Below are 19,240 nucleotides of genomic sequence, written 5' to 3'. Positions count from 1 at the left end.
AATTTGGTATATGTTACATTTGTGAAACTTCTCCCCACTTTCCCTACTAGTTTATAAATTATGAATAACTTATTCTTATTAAACCAATATATTGTATACTTTTACCTTTTTGCCTTTCTTTTGGCTTTGTTGCTTTGTTTGTATTTCCTTCTAATTCACGTGAAGCACTTTGAACTGCCTTGTTGCTGAAAATGTGCAATATAAATAAAATTATCTTAATTTTCCTTACTTTTTCCAAATCAAAACTCTAAATTTGTTTTCTTTTAACACACTGGTTGCATAGTTTGGGGCAGGATATTGACCAAACCACTTTAGCAAATGCCCTTGCACCTAAACATAATTCTTCAGATCAGGCTTCCTTTGCTTTGGGATCGAGTTCTGCTGCTTAAATGCCCACTGTCACCCGGCAGTCTGTGGCAAACTGTGATGTACTGCATACTCTCTCAGTGTTCAGCTAATAAAGTCTGCTGGAGCTCACCAGGGATAAAAACTGGACCAGTGTGAGAAAATGTCTCCCCAAACAAACTTTAACAAGCACCCCTTTTCTCATCCAATACTTTCCAGTATGAGTAGATGAGTGCGTTATGAAAAACAGTAAACGCAGATTTATTTACCTTCATTTTGGTGATTATTTACTTTTAAAATATTCGCCTAACTGTTTTCAGAAGCATCATCGAAATCTGCCTGATTCTCGGTGAAAGAATGCATTTCAAACGTGAAACCCATTCACTGAAATTTCCCACATTCTTATTAGATGTTCCTCGCGCCCTCCCCGCCTCGCGCTCTCTCCGCCTCCCCTCCGAACTGCGCGCGGCAGACCTCGGAGCGCGCAGTCTGATGGAGAAGCTCCTGACGTGACGTCGCTGCTCGTTTCGCCGTTTGCCCACACGAACACGGATCGCACTGAGGATAGGCGGACTGTATCTTTACCGTCAGTTCAAATTGGGTTAATCACATGAAAGCGGCTGCATAAAATCGACTCAACTCCAATGTGAGTATTTTCTTGTTTTAAATCACGAACACGGTCAATGCATATATTTTTCCCAGCTTAAATTTGGAGTTTTGATTTTTTTTTTTCCTTTCTTTTTGTAAGGAGCTTGGGGGATACAAAAACATTAAGTACCTGATTTTTAAAACGGTTACCCGATTTTTTTTTTATTTGTCATTTAATAGATTATGAGTAGATAGGTAATTCTTTTGTATTTAGTTTATTAAGCTAGATGGGATTAAACGTCACCTACGTACTACATCGTTGCAAACTGATCAAAGGTGAGCTACGTGCTTCCAGTTCTGTTTAAAAGCAAGTCCTGGTTAAACTGTTTCCAGTTCTGAACAGCTGGAGAATATCTCTGTGACATTTCTCCAGGGGGTTCTGTAACACGCAAACAGCTCTGTTATGAGTCAATCGTAAGCAGTGGACATGTGTGTAAATCTAAAGTTTGTGGCTTGGCAATATCCACTTTTAATACTTTCCTACTCATGCACATGTAAAAACTATATGTTCCTGTTGTTTCCTTATTATCTGTGTGTCATTTTGGACATTTGCAGTGTTCTTATAAATTATAACAGTGTTTGTTTTTTGGGGTTTTTGTTGTTGTTTTTTTTTACAATAACAAACAATTGCCATTCTTTGCCCAAATAACATTATGGAACAAAGAGATTCATCAGGTTTGAAGGGCCCAGCACGGTCGGGTCGATGCCACAGTTGATGCACGTTAGTTTTTGCATACACCCCACCAAGCCTAGCTTCTGTGAAACCCTTCCCACTGCACTGTCCATCAAGGTACTTTATCATGATGTGTGGTTTACAACAGTGTAATAAACACAACGATCGTGGAAAGAAGAACAACTATTATGAGTTCACAAGTTTGGAGAAGAAGGAGGAAATAGTGACTGACGAGCTGCAGGACGTCAGATACTTTCCGTGTTATTGGAAGCCAAAAAAACAGAATTTCTGACCAGAACAGATCAGGGGGAGCTCAGTGTTTTGGTCCAACAGTTCGCCCTTCTTCAAGGCCTCGGATAATTGCTCCTTAAAACTAACCACCCTGCTCTCTGAAAAAACGTCTCTGGAAGTCTGGAAGAGTACTTAAAGTTGTTTTCAGTCATTCAGTTTTTGTCACACAATTGCAACAATGGGAACTGCAGAGCCACTGAGCAATGAAAAAAAAAGCTTTTCAAATGATTTCCCTACCCAAAGATATTTAAATTGCTTGTTCTTGAATCAGAAAATATTCTGGGTTTTTGTTCTTCCAAAGGTTGACCTTTAAACTTTTAGCTTATTCAGCATGCCAGATTTTCCCCACGATTTCCAGTTTGCCAGAGTCTCCCATCATCCATCACTAATAGGCATGCCTTTCTGGTACAAAAATCTGATTGTGTGTGTGGGGGAGCCACACCTCAGCTGCAGTCAGTCGGACATGTTTCAATATTTAGAACTGAATCTGGAGACCAGCTGGTTGTGTGAAATAAACACTGAAGAATCACAGGTTGTGGCAACAAAGATATTTTTTTAAGTCTTTCACATTACTAAAAAGTAAACAAGTTAAGGCTGAAAATAGCAGAGGAATGGAATAAAGGATTGGTAGCATCAGCGTGGCAGTGTGACTGTATCTCTATGATTTATACTCATTGCAGTCACTCTACTAAACACCAGATGTCGATGTTGAGCAGACAATCCAGGGATAGAGCAGGAATGGAGGCACCAGAAGAAGAAGAGATAGAAGGAAATCCTACGTCTTTTATATTAAAAAAAGAAATAAATTTATGAACATTTATTATGAATTTATTTATGAATAGATACATATGAAATACACTGAAACTTATCTTTGCATTTTTGGACACAATGAAACAAGACACTTGTGCATGCCAGAAAACAAATGACTTATTTATACTTGTTTACAAGTATCGTGTAGCCTATCAAATGTATCTTCATATAGTGTTACTGTCTGACCCTGTAGTCACTTTCTCCCTCTTCCTCTGCTGAGGCCCTGACAGGTAGGCAGGTGACCTTTCCGCAGTCCCACCCTTCTTGACTGGACTTCCAGTTCAGCTTCTAAAATCACTCAAGTTGCCTATTTACTGACAGCTTGAGAGGGAAAGAGTTGACCCTTAATGTAATGGAACAGAGAGACAGATCCAGAGGGGTAAGTTACAGCATCTGTTCACAGTCCATAAGTCTTCACACACCAAAGTTAAACTTCAACTGCACCTAGCCCTGCAGCATATTTGGTCCGCTGGGTGGAGAGCCTTTACACAGAATTTGTGGAACAAATGCCTAAGCTGAAAAGCTGTCAAAGCTGTGCTTTTCTTGGCAGGACCTTGTGTAGAAAGGCTTATATAATGGGGGAGCTATGATAAGAAAGAAGAAGGAATAAGTTGTGCCAAATTAGATTGTTTGGGCTGGATGCTGGGATCCACCATAAATGGAAGTAAGAGATTCTGTAAAAAAAACAAAAAACAACAAAAACATTCATTAGGTGGAATGTGGGAGAGATGAGTGATTTAGAAACATGATGGCAATGTCCCAGAGCTTCAGGACAGTAACGTTTTACCAGAGATTTTACCAATAGCCGTGGCGCATCGCTGTCTTATTTCAGATATGCACACTTTGACAATCGATGGAGATACGGTTCAAACAAACTTGGAAAACAATTTGCAATTTAATTAAATTATATGTGAAATCTGAATGTTTTCATGATTATTTGATCTCATCAATCATCAGAGAAAAGCTGAAACGCAACGATTAAGACCATAAGTGCTGTGTTTATGCGGCTGAAATCTAAGAGTTTTACGAATTTAAGATGTTGTTTTTATACATCTGCAGGGTCACATTTTGCAGCACTGTTTCTCTAAAACCATCACAGATTTTATTTGCTTGATTTTCCTTTAATTCAGATTACTTTTCAAATTGTTTAAGATAACATAGCTAAACTATCGTGACTTAAATTGCACGTGCGATTAAGTCAGTTCATACTGGTTAAAGAGGTACTACTATAATTATAACGCTGCAAGGAAGAGTCATGGGCACATAGAAATATTTTCTGTTATATCAAGAAGTATTTCAAGTAAAACATTCTTCACTCTAGACCTGCAGCTACAAGTCTTGTTTTAACAGCAACACAATACAAAGGAAGCAAAACTTCAACTGTTCTAACAAGTTCCTTCAAGGGCTGAACCAATGTACTCCTAAAACAGAGATGTAACTGAGTACATGTGTACAGGTCACAGTTGCTCCCACACTTATCCTGCACATGTGCACCACTGTGGTATTTAAGCAGCTTCTTCTGTAATATCACAGCAAAGAACTATGAGAACATTACTTAATGCAACAGTACTCCATACTTTCTGCACTGAGTCACTCTGTGTAAAGAGTGAAACTGTCTGCATAAACCCATTTATGATTATTTAGACTAATATTTATCTTTGCACTCGGGGGGGTTAGTTCAAATTTCATGGGCAGATTGTTAAATGATCCATAAATACGGAATAGCGTCCACAGAAATTTGTGAATTCCACACTTTTGTTGCCAATGCACATTCAGGCGAATCCCATTACTTTAAAATCTGCATCATATCCCCTTAATTTATTCTGTTTTAGATGTTAGAATTGTGAAGATCCTTCATTTATAATTCTTGTTTGATTTTACACTTGATTCATTTAGCTTATGCTCTACTTTTACCCAGAGTTCTTTGAGAAATTGCCACATAGAAAAGGCTGTTAGTGATCAAAACTAACATAAAAAAAAACCAAACAAAAAAAACAGGACAGCCCTCATAAATCCACCACTCTGCATTGCCCACCCAGACTGACACGAGATCTGCCATATGTATTCGCCCAGCACTTTCCCTTTACCTCTAACGTAATGTTTCATTTTAAAGTAACGCCGGACCAAATGACACGTGGCTATAACAAAAATATTTGAATGCTTATGTATAAACTGACACGCACAGACGCAAAATCTACTTCTACTTTTACAAACACCATATCTGTGCTCCAGATGTCACTGTGGACTGTGGTTATAAATAGTTAATATGACCCTTTGTAAGGCTTGTGTCCATTTTGTTGAGACCGTACTTTTGTGCTTCAATAGCCAGCTAGCTCAATAGTCTGAAAATCTACACTAAGTTATTTTTTTTCTCTCTCTCTTTGTGGAGAGTGAAAAGAGATTGGAGCAATAATCCAGCACGGAGCGATGGATTAAGGTGGTTTCCTGAGCTGTTTGTGCTCTAAGGGCAGTTTGAGATTTCCTGTAAAAAAAAAAAAAAAAAGATTTTTTTTGTTATTTCATTTCTTTCACATTACTTTAACTTTTGATGTATTTCCAGTCCACACAGTAAATATTTTATGATTACCTCAGTTTTCTCATGTATCTTTGTTTGGCCAGTCTGCTTTCCTTTAGTAGCGTTAGAATTTTTGTTTTGCCTCCCACTTCCATGGTCTGCAGCCAAGCTTCCGTCACACAATGTACTGTAACGGATCAAGATGTGCTTACATAGTTGTAAACATACGGACGGTGATTTAAACATTTTTCAAGTGAGGCAGGGGAGTGCATGTGTGTGACTGTGCAGGGTGCTGGCTCTGACTGCCTCTTCTGTTTAACTAACAAAGATCCTCATGAGAAACCCTTCACATTCTGAGAGCTTTCAGTCCTACCGATTTATGATGCACAGCAAAGGTAAAATTGTGCACCTCTGCATGTCATGCAGAATTTGCGTCGGCAAATCCTCATTATCAGTGCCATTTTTCTGCTGTCTAGGAAGGATGAGATGCACATCATGTTATCATGAGTGCAAGATGGAGGGTCAAATATATAATGAGATCGCTTGTGGCCATTTTTTCCACCTTGCCTGCATACGATTAATCATCGTGCAGGACTTTAACTTCCCATTTATTGTCATAGCTAGCACCCATCTTAACAACCAGAACATATACTGCTAAATTAATTGTCAAACTTATGTCCTTTGTCAAGAACTATGAGTATATTCTTCCTTTCCTATGCAGAGGAGAGCCAAACCGATATCGATCATTAGTTTAATTAAAAGGCCAGTTCCAAATCACAGCTTTAGAGTCTGAAGATCCACAGCTGATTAAAAATAATGAGGACCATCATTCTTCTATTTTACAGTTGCAAGGTACTGATATGGTGTTGTCATTACTAATAATTAAATGGAACCGCAGTTTGCGACATTTGATGAAAAAAATACAGATCTATAGTTCAAAAACAATCAAATTAGGCCCATCTACAGCTGAAACCACACTTTGCAAACACTATATAAAGAGACATTAATTGTTTTTCACACTGTCTGATGTGAAATCAGAATAAACGTTTCTGCTTTTAGGTCAATTAGGATTACAGAGAGTTTTTCCCTAAATGCTAAATTCCAGAAAATCAGAGATAATTTTTTGAGGTTATTTTGATTTATTTCATCAAAAGTCAAAAGTTTAAATACACTTCATTAGTATGCCTTAGCCCTTATACTGTATGACTTTGGTCAAATGTATTTGCTTTCCTTCCACAAGCTTCTCAAAATAGTTGGCAGGAATTTTGGCCCATTTCTCCTGACAGAACTGGTGTATCTGAACCTTGTTTGTATGCTGACTGGGTCACACATGCATTTTCAGCTTTGCCCATTAAGGCTTGATAGGATTCAGATCCAGTCTTTGTGATGGTCTCTACAAAACAGTGACTCCTAGCATCACTCTGGAAAATGATATTAAGGCATTTAGATTTAAATTAGGCTATTCAATTTGAGGATAGCAAGGGACAAAGATAAAAGAAATGGGAATAAAGCTTGAAAATCAGAAGGGTTGTTGTTCCAGCAGAACCGTGACCAGAAAATGGCTGGTTGCCACAAAGATTTTAAAGGCATCCAGAACAAAATGGTCCCAAAATCATGGTAGCAAAAAAAACAAACAAAAAAAAAAAACAAGTCCTGTGGGGGAAAAAAATGGTGCAATGCAAAAAACAGCAACTCAAAAATATGAATGAAGTGCACATGAACAATAGCGTTCATATTTGTAATATGTAAAGAGAAGCTACTCAATGTAATGTGTGTGTTCACTTGAGTTCTTATAAGAATATCGTCAAGCAATTAATGAAATGTAATTTGTTGCTTTACGGTGTTGAAGTTATATAACATAATGCCCTTAAGATTTTGTCATTTCTTTATCTTTAGAATACAAAAAAATCAAGTGAAAATGTCCAATTTAATCTAAAAATAAAATAGTTGCTTCTCATCTTGACTTTGATTCCACATCAATCCAGATGCCAAGCCGTTTTAGGGCAACATATTATTGTTTAATGCACAGGAGTGCAATGTTTTATTTTGTTTTAGGTTTTTGATGTGACTTTACCTAATTATGCCCATCTTTTCTTTTCTTCCTGTCACAGATCAATTTTCATACTAAATAAATCCCAGGGTTATATCTCATGCTCATTCTTAAAATGCTCACCCCTCAACCCACCATATTGTGTTTTCTCTGAATCTATCCCCCTGCTTTATGCTTTGCTATATAAAATATTTCTCTGATATTTTAGTTAGCTTTGTTTGTAGGATGTAAAGATGTTGAATTTAGGATTACAATCAGAGACACCTCCACTGTAAAAAGTTGAAGTATTTTATTATGAGTGGCTTTCGGTGTCATTTCAAGGAGGGCATTACTGTCCACTGATATTTCATTAAATCAGGTCCTTAGTACCTCTAGAGGGATCAGAAATAAGTTCTCCTCCCAAGCCCAGCAGCTATCCACACAGGCATGAGGATATTTGCATGGATTCCTGATAAATCTTCCCTGATCTATCCCATTATGACATCTGCAGATGTGTGTAACCACTTTCTATGTGACCTTTCATAACTTTTATCAACCTCCTTATCACATATGAGTTCAGATCTGGCTTAAGTAACTCAATCATTACAGTTGTCTCGCATTTAAAGTCAAGAAAGAAAGGCCTTGAGAAAAAACAGACAAACAAAAATTTAACTTAATGCTGTATTTTTCATAGGTTTGGAACTTTTAGGTTTTGATAATGGTGTGTTTTTAGTTTTGCGTTACAGAGCAAACTACATTTATATCCTTGAAACTCCTAGCACTGAGCCAGGCTTTGTGGGCACCGTACAGCCCTCTCCATTAGGGAACTGGTCCTTACATAGCAGACCACACACACTCTGCAGGTAACCTCAAACATCTTTGGGGTGACTCCTGTTATAGAAATGTATGATTTTAAATGCCAATACTAATGCATGTGTAATGTATTATGTATAAAAATAAAATGTCTTTAAATAAAACTTTCAAAAATATCCCCCTCCCTGTTTGAGGCACGGAGGAAGATTATTGAAGCACTTTTAGGCAGCTACTGTTGCTTTTGGGTTTCAAAGCCATACATTTAACACCTGTTTCTGTTCTACAGGAGGAGCTTTTATGCTAGCGATGGATTGACATAAAATGAAGACAAATGAGGACGTGTGTGTAAACACAAGCACTTCTATGGAAACCCTACCTTTTTGAGGAAATGGTTCCCTGGCTTCCTTTTCCACATGCCTGCTGCTCCACTTCTGAGTCAGCATGCCTCTAAAACACAACAAACATTGGAGCCACACACACAGCGACTACAGCTACAGGCCCCACAACTTGCCCCTGACTGACAACTTTGGGAAAAGATCCGTCAGGACATTTGTGGACTTCAGGCACACAAACATGCCTGAAGGTCTGGACATAAAAGGTTTCCCACTGTTGTGTTTAATCAACTTGACATGTGTCTCGAAAGTCAAAGTAGTTAGCTTCCTTGTGGGCTTGGTGCTGATGTTTCTCATCATGGCTTCGTACCTCCTGATGTGGGACAGAAAAGGACTTCTGCTCTCTGCGTTCCCCCATCCTTTCAGGCCCGTGGTTATCATGACCGGTGCAACAACTGCTGAAGACTCTCTTGACAGGAGCTTTATAGATGTGAAAACGCTGGTAAAGATGATCAACTCCAATGAGAAGAACACGTCCAGGAAGGTACCTGACGAAAAGGACGTCATCAACACAGACCCACGTGTAAGTCTGAGAGACATTATTATGCAAGTTAGCCAAGTAAATGACTAAAGATGTTGTTAGTATTATAGGAGCAGACGGCACAAAGCCTTGTGAATGTATTCTTGAACCATTTCACAATTTATCATGAGCTTATTTTTGTGGTTTTCATGTGATTGTTCAACAGAAAGTAGACGGTGATTCTAAAGTCAAAGGAAAAGTACACATAGATTTTTTTTTGTTTAGAAATTCAGAAATTATGCCGTGAAATGGTTTTCAGGACTCAAACGCCAATACTTTTGTAATGTTTTGGTTCCGGCTTTGTTCACGTTGACACTGAAATGTCTGTCAATCTGTCTTCTCATGTCGACTGAAGAGTGTCTGTGAAGCTGAATCTTTGACTCATACCTCCGATTCTGAATTGGTTTCAGGTCTGGACTTTAGTTGAGCCATGGCAACACAATAAGATGTGTCAAACTAGTTATTACATTGTACTTCTGGAATCATGTTTAGAGTGAACATCTTGCTGGAAGGTCAACCTGCACCCAGACTCAAGTCTATTATAGCCTCTACCAGTTTTTCTTCCAGGATCACCCTGTATTTAGCTCCGGCCAGAATGCTACCACCCAAAAGTGTGTCAAAAAGTTAACATTTCAACTCATCTGACATGAACACCTTTGAAAACTACAAATGAACTTGCTTCTGAATTTCTTTACACCTTCTACATAAAGGGCAGATTTGTGGCGAGCAAGACTATCAAGAGATTCTCATCTGAATCTATTAGCATCAACATGGGTCTCCTGGCTCCTTCTCTGGTTAATTATCTTATTGTCTTGACAAAATGTGTTAAGCATTCAAGGAATATGAAGATTTTTGCAAGAAACTGTACTCAGCATTTGGTAAATCACAGCAGTAAGCAAATACTCGACAGCAACTTCACGTTGGAATAATCTCTGCAGTAAATATTTGTTTGATGAAGCTTATAATGACCTGTTTTTCTAAGCGACATACACTTTCTAAGTGTTGGTTTAGGCTTATCTGTAATACCCTCTGGTATAATATGCTAATGCTTTTCTGCTCATTACAGCCTCATTATAGGTTTCCATGTACAACCCACACTATTGCAGTGTTTGTAGAAATACCAATGATAGATGTTGCAACACGTGTGAGTCATTAAGTTAAATATCAGTTTGTGCCATGTGTCAGACATATATCAAAGTGAAAAACGGTTAGACAGAGAGAGCCAAGTAGGTGATGATTCATGTGGGGTAAAGCTGGAGGATCCTGTAATATTACCCTTAATTATGAATGACTGATGTTTTGATGTGATTGTGGAATGACTTCAGGTATAATAGTGCCACACAAAAAAAACATACCTGCAATCAGGATTTGACACAGTGAAAAACAGAATCCTGCTCCCATTTTTTATGTTCTTTTTTCTTTAGTTCTTTTCAGTGATTCCTCGCCATTTCCTGCCCCACGTCAAGAGCCCATGCTGGTACGAGGAGCTCTCCGGTGATCTTGGCACGGACCCGTACAAGAACAACCGCTTCAGTCTCCGCTCCAAGAGTTTCAAGAACGTGTGCGACCACATGAGAGCCAGGTTCCACCAGAATGTGTGCGACATAGACGGGAAACGCTTTCGCCTGCGCTGCTTGCCGTACTTTTACATCATCGGTCAGCCAAAGTGTGGCACGACAGACTTGTTTCACAGACTCTTGATGCTTCCAGAGCTTAAATTTAACACCATAAAGGAGCCACACTGGTGGACCAGGAAACGCTTCGGTAAGGCTAAAGTGATCTGGATCTGGAAGTGTGATGCTAACATTTGCAACTGTGCGGTTTCAAAAATCATGAAGGACTCATACATGTCACGTGGTGTGAGATTCAAGTTATAAAATCTTAATAGTACGGGGGTCATACTTTACAATGAAGATGTCGTAATGTGTGACTTATTTGCAGCAGAAAAAATATATTTTAATAGCATATTGGAAAGCAACACTGCACGATTTTTAAAGGAAATATTACACATTGCTTGACATTTGTTGTTGGTCAAGCAATGTGAAACTATTTTCCCAGAATTTTAAGCACTGTGCCTTTAAAAAAGTGTTCATTATCCTTGAACTTTTTTGCATTTTGTCAGGTTATACACAAACTGCAATGTATTTTATTGGGATCTAATGTGATAGACTGACACAAAATAACGCATAACTGTGAAATGAGAGAAAGGTGATTAATTTTTGGCCATTTAAAACAGCTCAAACTTGTGTTGACAGATATTCCACCTGATCCACGGATGCCTGCAGTTCTTTCAGAGTTACCACTGGTCTGTTGGCTGCTTCTCTGATTAATGTTGTACTTTGCAGCTGGTCAATTTAGGTAGCCTGTCATATGTTACTCTATTTTCAGATAATAATAACAGTTCTCCTTGGGGTTCTTGGTACACTGCATTTTTTTTTCTTTTTTTTTTGACAGCACAACTTTATCCTTTACCTTTTCTGTTTTTCATTATATAAGTGTTGATCTGTCACTTAAAATCCCAATAACATACATACAGGTCCTTTTAAAAAAAATAGCATATTGTAATAAAGTTCATTATTTTCCATAATGTAATGATAAAAATTAAACTGTCATATATTTTAGTTTCATTGCACACCAACTGAAATATTTCAGGTCTTTTATTGTTTTAATACTGATGATTTTGGCATACAGCTCATGAAAACCCAAAATCCCTGTCTCAAAAAATTACCATATCATGAAAAGTTTCTCTGAACGAGCAACTAACCTCGTCATCTGAATCAAAAAAGTAACTCTAAACACCTGGAAAATATTCCTGAGGCTTTTAAAAACTCCCAGCCTGGTTAATTACTCAAAACCACAATCATGGGTAAGACTGCTGACCTGACTGCTGTCCAGAAGGCCATCATTGACGCCCTCAAGCAAGAGGGTGAGACACAGAAAGAAATTTCTGAACGAATAGGCTGTTCTCAGAGTGCTGTATCAAGGCACCTCAGTGGGAAGGAAAAAGTGTGGCAGAAAACGCTGCACAATGAGAAGAGGTGACCAGACCCTGAGGAAGATTGTGGAGAAGGACCGATTCCAGACCTTGGGGGACCTGCGGAAGCAGTGGACTGAGTCTGGAGTAGAAACATCCAGAGCCACCATGCACAGGCGTGTGCAGGAAATGGGCTACAGGTGCTGCATTCCCCAGGTCAAGGCAATTTGTGAACCAGAAACAGCGGCAGAAGCGCCTGACCTGGACTACAGAGAAGCAGCACTGGACTGTTGCTCAGTGGTCCAACGTACTTTGAAGGCAAATTTTGCATGTAATTCGGAAATCAAGGTGCCAGAGTCTGGAGGAAGACTGGGGAGAAGGAAATGCCAGAAGTCCAGTGTCAAGTACCCATAGTYWGTGATGGTCTGGGGAGCCATGTCAGCTGCTGGTGTTGGTCCACTGTGTTTTATCAAGGGCAGGGTCAATGCAGCAGCTATCAGGAGGTTTTGGAGCACTACATGCTTCCATCTGCTGAAAAGCTTTATGGAGATAAAGATTTCAATTTTCAGCACAACCTGGCACCTGCTCACAGAGCCAAAACCACTGGTATTACTGACCATGGTGTTACTGTCCTCAATTGGCCTGCCTACTCTCCTGACCTGAACCCCATAGAGAATCTGTGGGATATTGTGAAGAGAAAGTTGAGAGACGCAAGACCCAAAACTCTGGATGAGCTTAAGGCTGCTATCGAAGCATCCTGGGCCTCCATAACACCTCAGCAGTGCCACAGGCTGATTGCCTCCATGCCACGCCGCACTGAAGGCTGCAAAAGGATTCCTGACCAAGTATTGAGTGCATAACAGAACATAAATATTTGAAGGTTGACTTTTTTGGTATTAAAACACTTTTCTTTTGGTTGGATGAAATATGCTAATTTTTTGAGAAAGGGATTTTGGGTTTTAATGAGCTGTATGCCAAAATCATCAGTATTACAACAATAAAAGACTTAAAATATTTCAGTTGGTGTGCAATGAATCTAAAATATATGACAGTTTAATTTTGTATCAATACATTATGGAAAATAATGAACTTTATCACAATATGCACATTTTTTGAGAAGGACTTGTAGTGTGTAAATGTATGGACAAAGTTTAAGAAATATATGTAAAAATATGTAAGACAGTTGGTTCCCCTCACTGCTGAACCAGTAGTAGTTTGCCTTACTAGTTAAGGATTTAAAATTTAGAAATATTTATTCAAAGTGAAGTCAGATGCAGCTTTCAGTTGAACCTCAAATATATGCAATGTAAGCAGTAAATCAGCACATCCTGATTCTTTATTTTGATAGATTTTTTTTAACAGTCCTGCAAAAGTCATAATCCATTATTTTAGGAAGCTATATTAAGGTTTTATTATTATATAAGTTATTTTAACTTTGAGTGTCTGGCAGGAAGTTCAGCACTTTAATAGAAAATCCACAACACAAATGTGTGGTTTAACCATAAATTTGGTCAAATCTGTTATAATAGATGCCAATATTCACTGGCCTCCATTTGAGATGTACAACAAAGATAGATTGGATTGTTCATTCAAGACGTTCTATGGAAAAGCAGTCTTTAATGAGCTTATAATGAGGGTTGTTTTAAATTTCCTTCTGCAGGTTATATCCGTTTCAAAAAAGGCTTCCAGGAGCGTTTTCCGATAGAGGATTACCTGGATCTGTTTGACTTGGCAGCCATCAACATCCAAGTAGGAATCAGTGGGAATTCATCTGGAGAGCACTGTGCAAATGAGATCATAACAGGTAAAAATGTGTGTGTGTGTGTATGTATGTATGTATGCGTGTGCGCGCCCGGGCTTCTGTGTGTGTGGGCATGGGTTGTGGGGGCTGTATGTCATTGTGAGTGGGTGAGAACAATTAGGAAAAGTTGGCGATGGTTGTATTAATATGAAAGAATTTGTTCATTATTTTGTCTTTTATATTTCAGCAGTTTAACTGTTTGGTGGCAATGCTTTAAATCCAGCTTGTTGTTATTTCTACAGCACAAGAGAGTTAATTTATGAGGCACACTTATTTCTAACTTTTGACGTCACATAAAAACTCTTAGTTAAAAAGTGAGAAAGTGAGATGATAGTTTCAAATGAAAATACATTTGAGTGATTTTTACATAAAAGCATCCCTGCATGCAAATCAGAAAACAGACTGTAAGACAAAAACTGCTAAAAACATACAGTGAATACAAAAGAGTGGGAAGTATAAAACTGAATTTCATCAAAAAAAAAAAATGAGAGCACATTAGTTGAAAGCACTGGTGGAGAAAATAGTGCTTAGCATATTGCCTTTTAAGAGATTATATTAGACAGCATCATCATGTTTAAAAGCAACCTCACTGAATTTAAGCAGTAGCTGGCTAGTTTTTGAAATATTAACTATAATAATCTCTTTTTAAAAATTTCACATAATAGTCAACAAGACTTTTCTGTCTCACATTCAAATGTAGGAACTCAAGTTCTGCTTCGCATGTTTGGTGATTGTTTTAGCAGGAAGATCAACATTTCACTGTTATCCTGACAGCAAGGAAGTATTGCTGGTGTTCTGTGTAAAAAGTATGTTAAACACTTTCAGTCAAATGCAGGATTTCTTCTTCAAGGTTATCAGTTTGTACTGAGTAGTTTACGGATCTCTGTAGATTGTTTTTACATCTAGTTTTACCTCACGCACCGGGCAACGAAGGTTGATTTTGTTTTCCTTCTCTGTCCGTGTTTTCATTGGGAATGAATAGAGGTACTCAAATTATTGAAGAAATAAATCTTCCTTATTAGCTGGGATATTTAATAATGTACAACAGGTCTGCCAAAGTAAGCAGCAAGAGTGTGAACAGACTCTCAATCAGCTCTGTCCGGTCACTTAACTCCCGCATTGTGGAAAAATACCCCCGGCCTCGCCCTGCACGTCCCAAACAGAAGCAAACAGAATGACTGAAAACAGACAGAACCAAGATGTTGTAACGCCCAGGTCAAAGTTCACACCCCAACTGGATTTATATGAAGCAGTGGGATTTTGGAAAAGGCGTTCAGAGATAAAATTCTTCATGAACTGAAGCAATTTTGTCAAGAGGACTGATGATGTCATACAGAAAATAAGCAACAACAGGTGGTTCCACAGTTCACCGAGTCAGGGTGTACTTTGTTCCTCCTTGCAGTGAACCGATTATTGAACTGATTTCCTGGATTTGGAATTATAATTGAACTTTTACTGTACTTACCCTTTTGTAGTGAATAGACACTAATAAAAGTTTATTGCGTTTTTTTTTTTTTCTGGATTGCCTTCAAACTGTGCTGTAATTCGGGCTTTTGTGGTGTCATCCGCAGGGGAAGCCAGCGCATCGACTATGTGGGATAATCAAGCCTGGAGTTATCTCCGTGGAAACGAGGAGCAGACAGAACCTCCGTTCCTAGCTCAGGACTTCATCCATGCAGTACAGCCTGGCGCCAAGATCATCATAATGCTTAGGGATCCAGTTGAGAGGTGAAAACCAACTCCTTCATTATAAAGACTTTTTTACAATGTGCCATTGCTTTAAAACAACAACAACAAAACACTGTCCCTGCATCTGGTGCAATTGAATGTCCAACTTTCTCAGAACTCGGTTTATTGTATCCTCAGGCTTTACTCCGACTACTTGTACTTTACCTTGGCCAATAAGTCTGCAGAGGATTTTCATCAGAAGGTGGTTGAGTGTGTCCAGTTGTTTCAGTCCTGTCTCTCTGAGAGGTCACTGCGATCATGCGTCTACAACACCAACCTTTTCAACGTCATGCCGGTCAGCTATGTCCTTGCATCGCTTTTTAGATGCTTTACATCTTTTCCCTCTCTTACAGCAATATTTACTGATACTGAAGAATTGTTCAAAAATCCACTTATATTTTAATATCTGTCTCTCCGCCTTGTAATTCATTTGCAAGAACACAAAGCAACAACAACAAGAAACAATCATCCCCAGCTTGAAATATAATGAAGCCGTTCTTGCTTTGAAAGGAGAAATCTTTCCATCTTGATAAGTTCTAATTTATCAAACTCATCCCTTGGTCTCTCCTCCTTTTTTCCGTCTCCAATGGTTGGTGACTCAAACAGCTACTTTGGAAGATTGGCTACATTGTAAAGCCATCATAAGATAAGATCACTTGAGGAGAAAGATTAATAAATCACCATGAGATCCCTTTTAAATCAGCTCTCCTTTCTAGAGGGACATAAAGAGCTGACAAATGTGGAGATGTTCTAGTGACCTCTGGAGGCTTCAGTGTGCTACAGCATATGCATTAAGACCCTAGTCATTTATTTGCCTATCTTGTAACCAAAAAATAAATTTTTTTCAGTGACACAATAAGGAATTTAATGTCTTTTTTTAAAATTTGTTTTTATAGATATATCCTTTCATCTGATGAAACTAAAATGTGGCTGACCATAATGTATGTTGTTACATTTGGAGGAAAGGTGAACACCTGAAAGCTTGAGAACAACACTTTAACAATGCCGCTTTCAAGACAGTTGGCATAATGAGGAAATAACATGATGAGGAAATATTGAATCTGAAATCAGTCAGGTAGTTGCAGTTCTGGCACAAATAGTCTTCCAAATGGTCCATGTGTCCACTTGGAAGACCAATAATTCAACCAGATTGGACACAAAGTAGCTTAAGAACAACAAAGTCTATAATTTAAATGAGTCACCAAAAAGTTCAGATCTTAATCTCATAGACAATTTGTGAACATAGTTAGAAAACTGACTCAGTTCTGGATTATTAACTGGCGTGAGGGTAGAAACTAAAACATGTAGAGTTCAGCACTTCTTGTATTTTTGTATATTGAACTTATTGATTTAAAACAGTTTTGCCTTTAGAGTGAAACATCCCAATTCTCCTGTCCTAGATAATGCAAATTATAAAATATAAAAAATATTGCACTTCCATTAACTATATAAAAGGGTTTGCGCCCACAGGTTGGCCTTTCAAGCACTGACACAAATCAACCCTGAATGCTCATGATTATTGCAGTGAAGGATGTTAAACAGTGCAGCACTACAGTATTGATGTAGATTTTAATTATGCAGATATGCAGCACAGATGCTTTATTCTTTGCTAATGTTCTTCAAACTCTCCTTAAAGAGCTGAATTCTTCATAAAGCTAATTTAAAATGCTATTTAAAGTGTTTATCCTGACACATCTTATTCTTATTGTGCGTTTTTTTATGTTGGTTTTTGCTCACAGGTAAGACTGACACTGGGAATGTACTTTGTTTTTGTCCTGGACTGGCTGACTGTTTTCCAAAGAGAGCAGATTCTAGTTCTTCGACTGGAGGACTACGCAGCCAACCTCAGAAAAACTCTCAAGACAGTTTTAGATTTTCTCGGTGTGGGTATGTGACATCTATCCATCGTTTCTGGGAAGGTTTGTGTGTCACTCGTTATAAAATATCCTCATTGGCTCTTCGTTTCTCCCCTGATCCCGCAGGCCCGCTGTCAGAGCAAGTGGAGGCGTCGCTGACCAAACGTCCAATGTCCAATACGCGCCGGGCGAAAGACAGGATCCTTGGTCCCATGCTGCCAGCAACCAGGATCCTCCTCAGTCAGTTTTACCAGCCATTTAACAGTAAACTGGCCAGCATTTTGAACAAAAAGGCTTTCCTCTGGAGTTTCAGCTGAAGCAGCCTGAGCAGGAATGGAACCGAATGGAGTTGAGAGATCAGAGAGAAATGTGACAGCAGGCTGCAATGAAACGCCTGAAGTGAATCTACAGTGAAAGTACTGATGCTCACGGCTCTTTGAAAGCAGGACACTTCAAGTCAATATGAAAATGAAGTAAACAAACTCTCATTTCACAAAGTGCATTCTTAAGAGTCCGTGCAACAACATGCCTGAATAGTTTCCACCTAATTTATAACTGAGAAGAACGAGTTAAGTGTCTTGTGCTGTAATAGTTTGTTTTGAACATGTACAAATAAACAGAATTTGTTTCGGTTTGTTTATTTCTGTCACATTTGGTTTTAGGTTTGAAAAAAGCCTAACATCAAAAAAACAATTCAGGGGATTGTAATTAAAAAAATCTGATTCTCATATTGGTCTGCATATTTTCTGTTGTGGATGTTACTTGGGTTACAAAAAATAAAATAAATCAATAAATAAAATGAACAATGGTGAAAAGAAGGTAATATAAAGTGAAACATTAAAACTGTAAACAGGAAACTGAAGAACAGACTGATTTTAAGTGGATTCCACAATATTAGCCAGTCTAATTCATGATGTAGATTAGTACAAAATTTTGATCAGAGACAACTATAGCTGAGCTTAAAGGAACTAAAAACGTGAGACTACAACTCTTAGGGATGTACTGTAGATTTCTGTTTGGTGGTGTTTAATAATGGGTCTCCAAGTTCACATTGTATGTTCTTTAACATTTTCAAGGACTGTTCCCTTCTGAGTAGAGTTTGGGTGTTCTGCTTATGTATGCATGGGGTCTTTCAGGTTTGTCCAGTAAATTAAAGTGTGTTTGTGTGTCTGTGTTGCCCTGTGGCCTGTCCAGTGTGTAATGTTTACCCCGCCTCACATTCATTGAACTCTCACCACCAGGATTTGGCAGGACTGTGTAACTTTGAACTGATCAGGCTTGTTCATAAGGCCTTTAGGATCTCAGTAAAATACTAAACATGGTTCCGGATTATTGTTGATCTATTAATGTGCATGATTTATTTCCTAATTTGGCTCAAAGATTAGCTAAGAGGAAATATTAAACAGTCAAATGTACGACTCACTGAGTTGACATTTTGATTTTGAAGGATTTTGAATTCTGGTGAAATGTGCTCACATCATAGGACCTGGAATCTACAGATGTAGAAAGACAGACTAAACAAAAAAAAGTAACTAAACAGCCTATTAAAGGTTGTGGAATAATGACAGAGTGAAATGTGAAAAGAAAGGTTGCAGGTTTTGTTGTTGCTGACATACATGAAAGAACAGACACTGATCACAAGAGGGCACTAAAATACAGATCAAGCTAAACATTCACCACACATCAGAAAACTGCTGATTTTATTGTAACATTTATCTACATATTAGAAACTTCACTCTTTCTAGTAAAAAAAACAAACAACACTTAACAAAACACAGAACACATTTCTATTTGACAGTTATTGGCTTTTATTTTTATTTATCTTTACAGTCTAGTTCACAGATC

At 38.2% G+C, this 19,240-nt stretch overlaps 1 protein-coding gene across 6 annotated transcripts; it reads left to right on the top strand.

The window, feature by feature from the left end:
- Positions 1-684: 684 nt before the first annotated feature.
- On the top strand, positions 685-18,123 carry LOC103476751 (carbohydrate sulfotransferase 15-like). Of its 6 annotated transcripts, none has more exons than XM_008429296.2 (9): positions 685-991; positions 3,002-3,146; positions 8,411-9,039; positions 10,461-10,800; positions 13,671-13,814; positions 15,383-15,539; positions 15,678-15,834; positions 17,279-17,426; positions 17,522-18,123. In XM_008429296.2, the coding sequence occupies exons 3-9, from the start codon at positions 8,566-8,568 to the stop codon at positions 17,710-17,712; spliced, it is 1,611 nt and encodes a 536-aa protein (XP_008427518.1). In that variant the 5' UTR covers positions 685-991; positions 3,002-3,146; positions 8,411-8,565; the 3' UTR covers positions 17,713-18,123. The 6 variants fall into 6 exon arrangements, with proteins under 6 accessions (XP_008427518.1, XP_008427516.1, XP_008427517.1 ...); XM_008429294.2 differs by having other exon boundaries at positions 2,998-3,146; XM_008429295.2 differs by having other exon boundaries at positions 2,988-3,146.
- The last annotated feature ends 1,117 nt before the right edge of the window (positions 18,124-19,240 follow it).

The sequence above is a fragment of the Poecilia reticulata genome, linkage group LG15 (genome assembly GCF_000633615.1).
Source record: "Poecilia reticulata strain Guanapo linkage group LG15, Guppy_female_1.0+MT, whole genome shotgun sequence".
NCBI classification, from domain to species: domain Eukaryota; kingdom Metazoa; phylum Chordata; class Actinopteri; order Cyprinodontiformes; family Poeciliidae; genus Poecilia; species Poecilia reticulata.
Note: the sequence above shows the minus strand (reverse complement) of the source record. Positions and strands in the feature narration are given on the sequence as shown.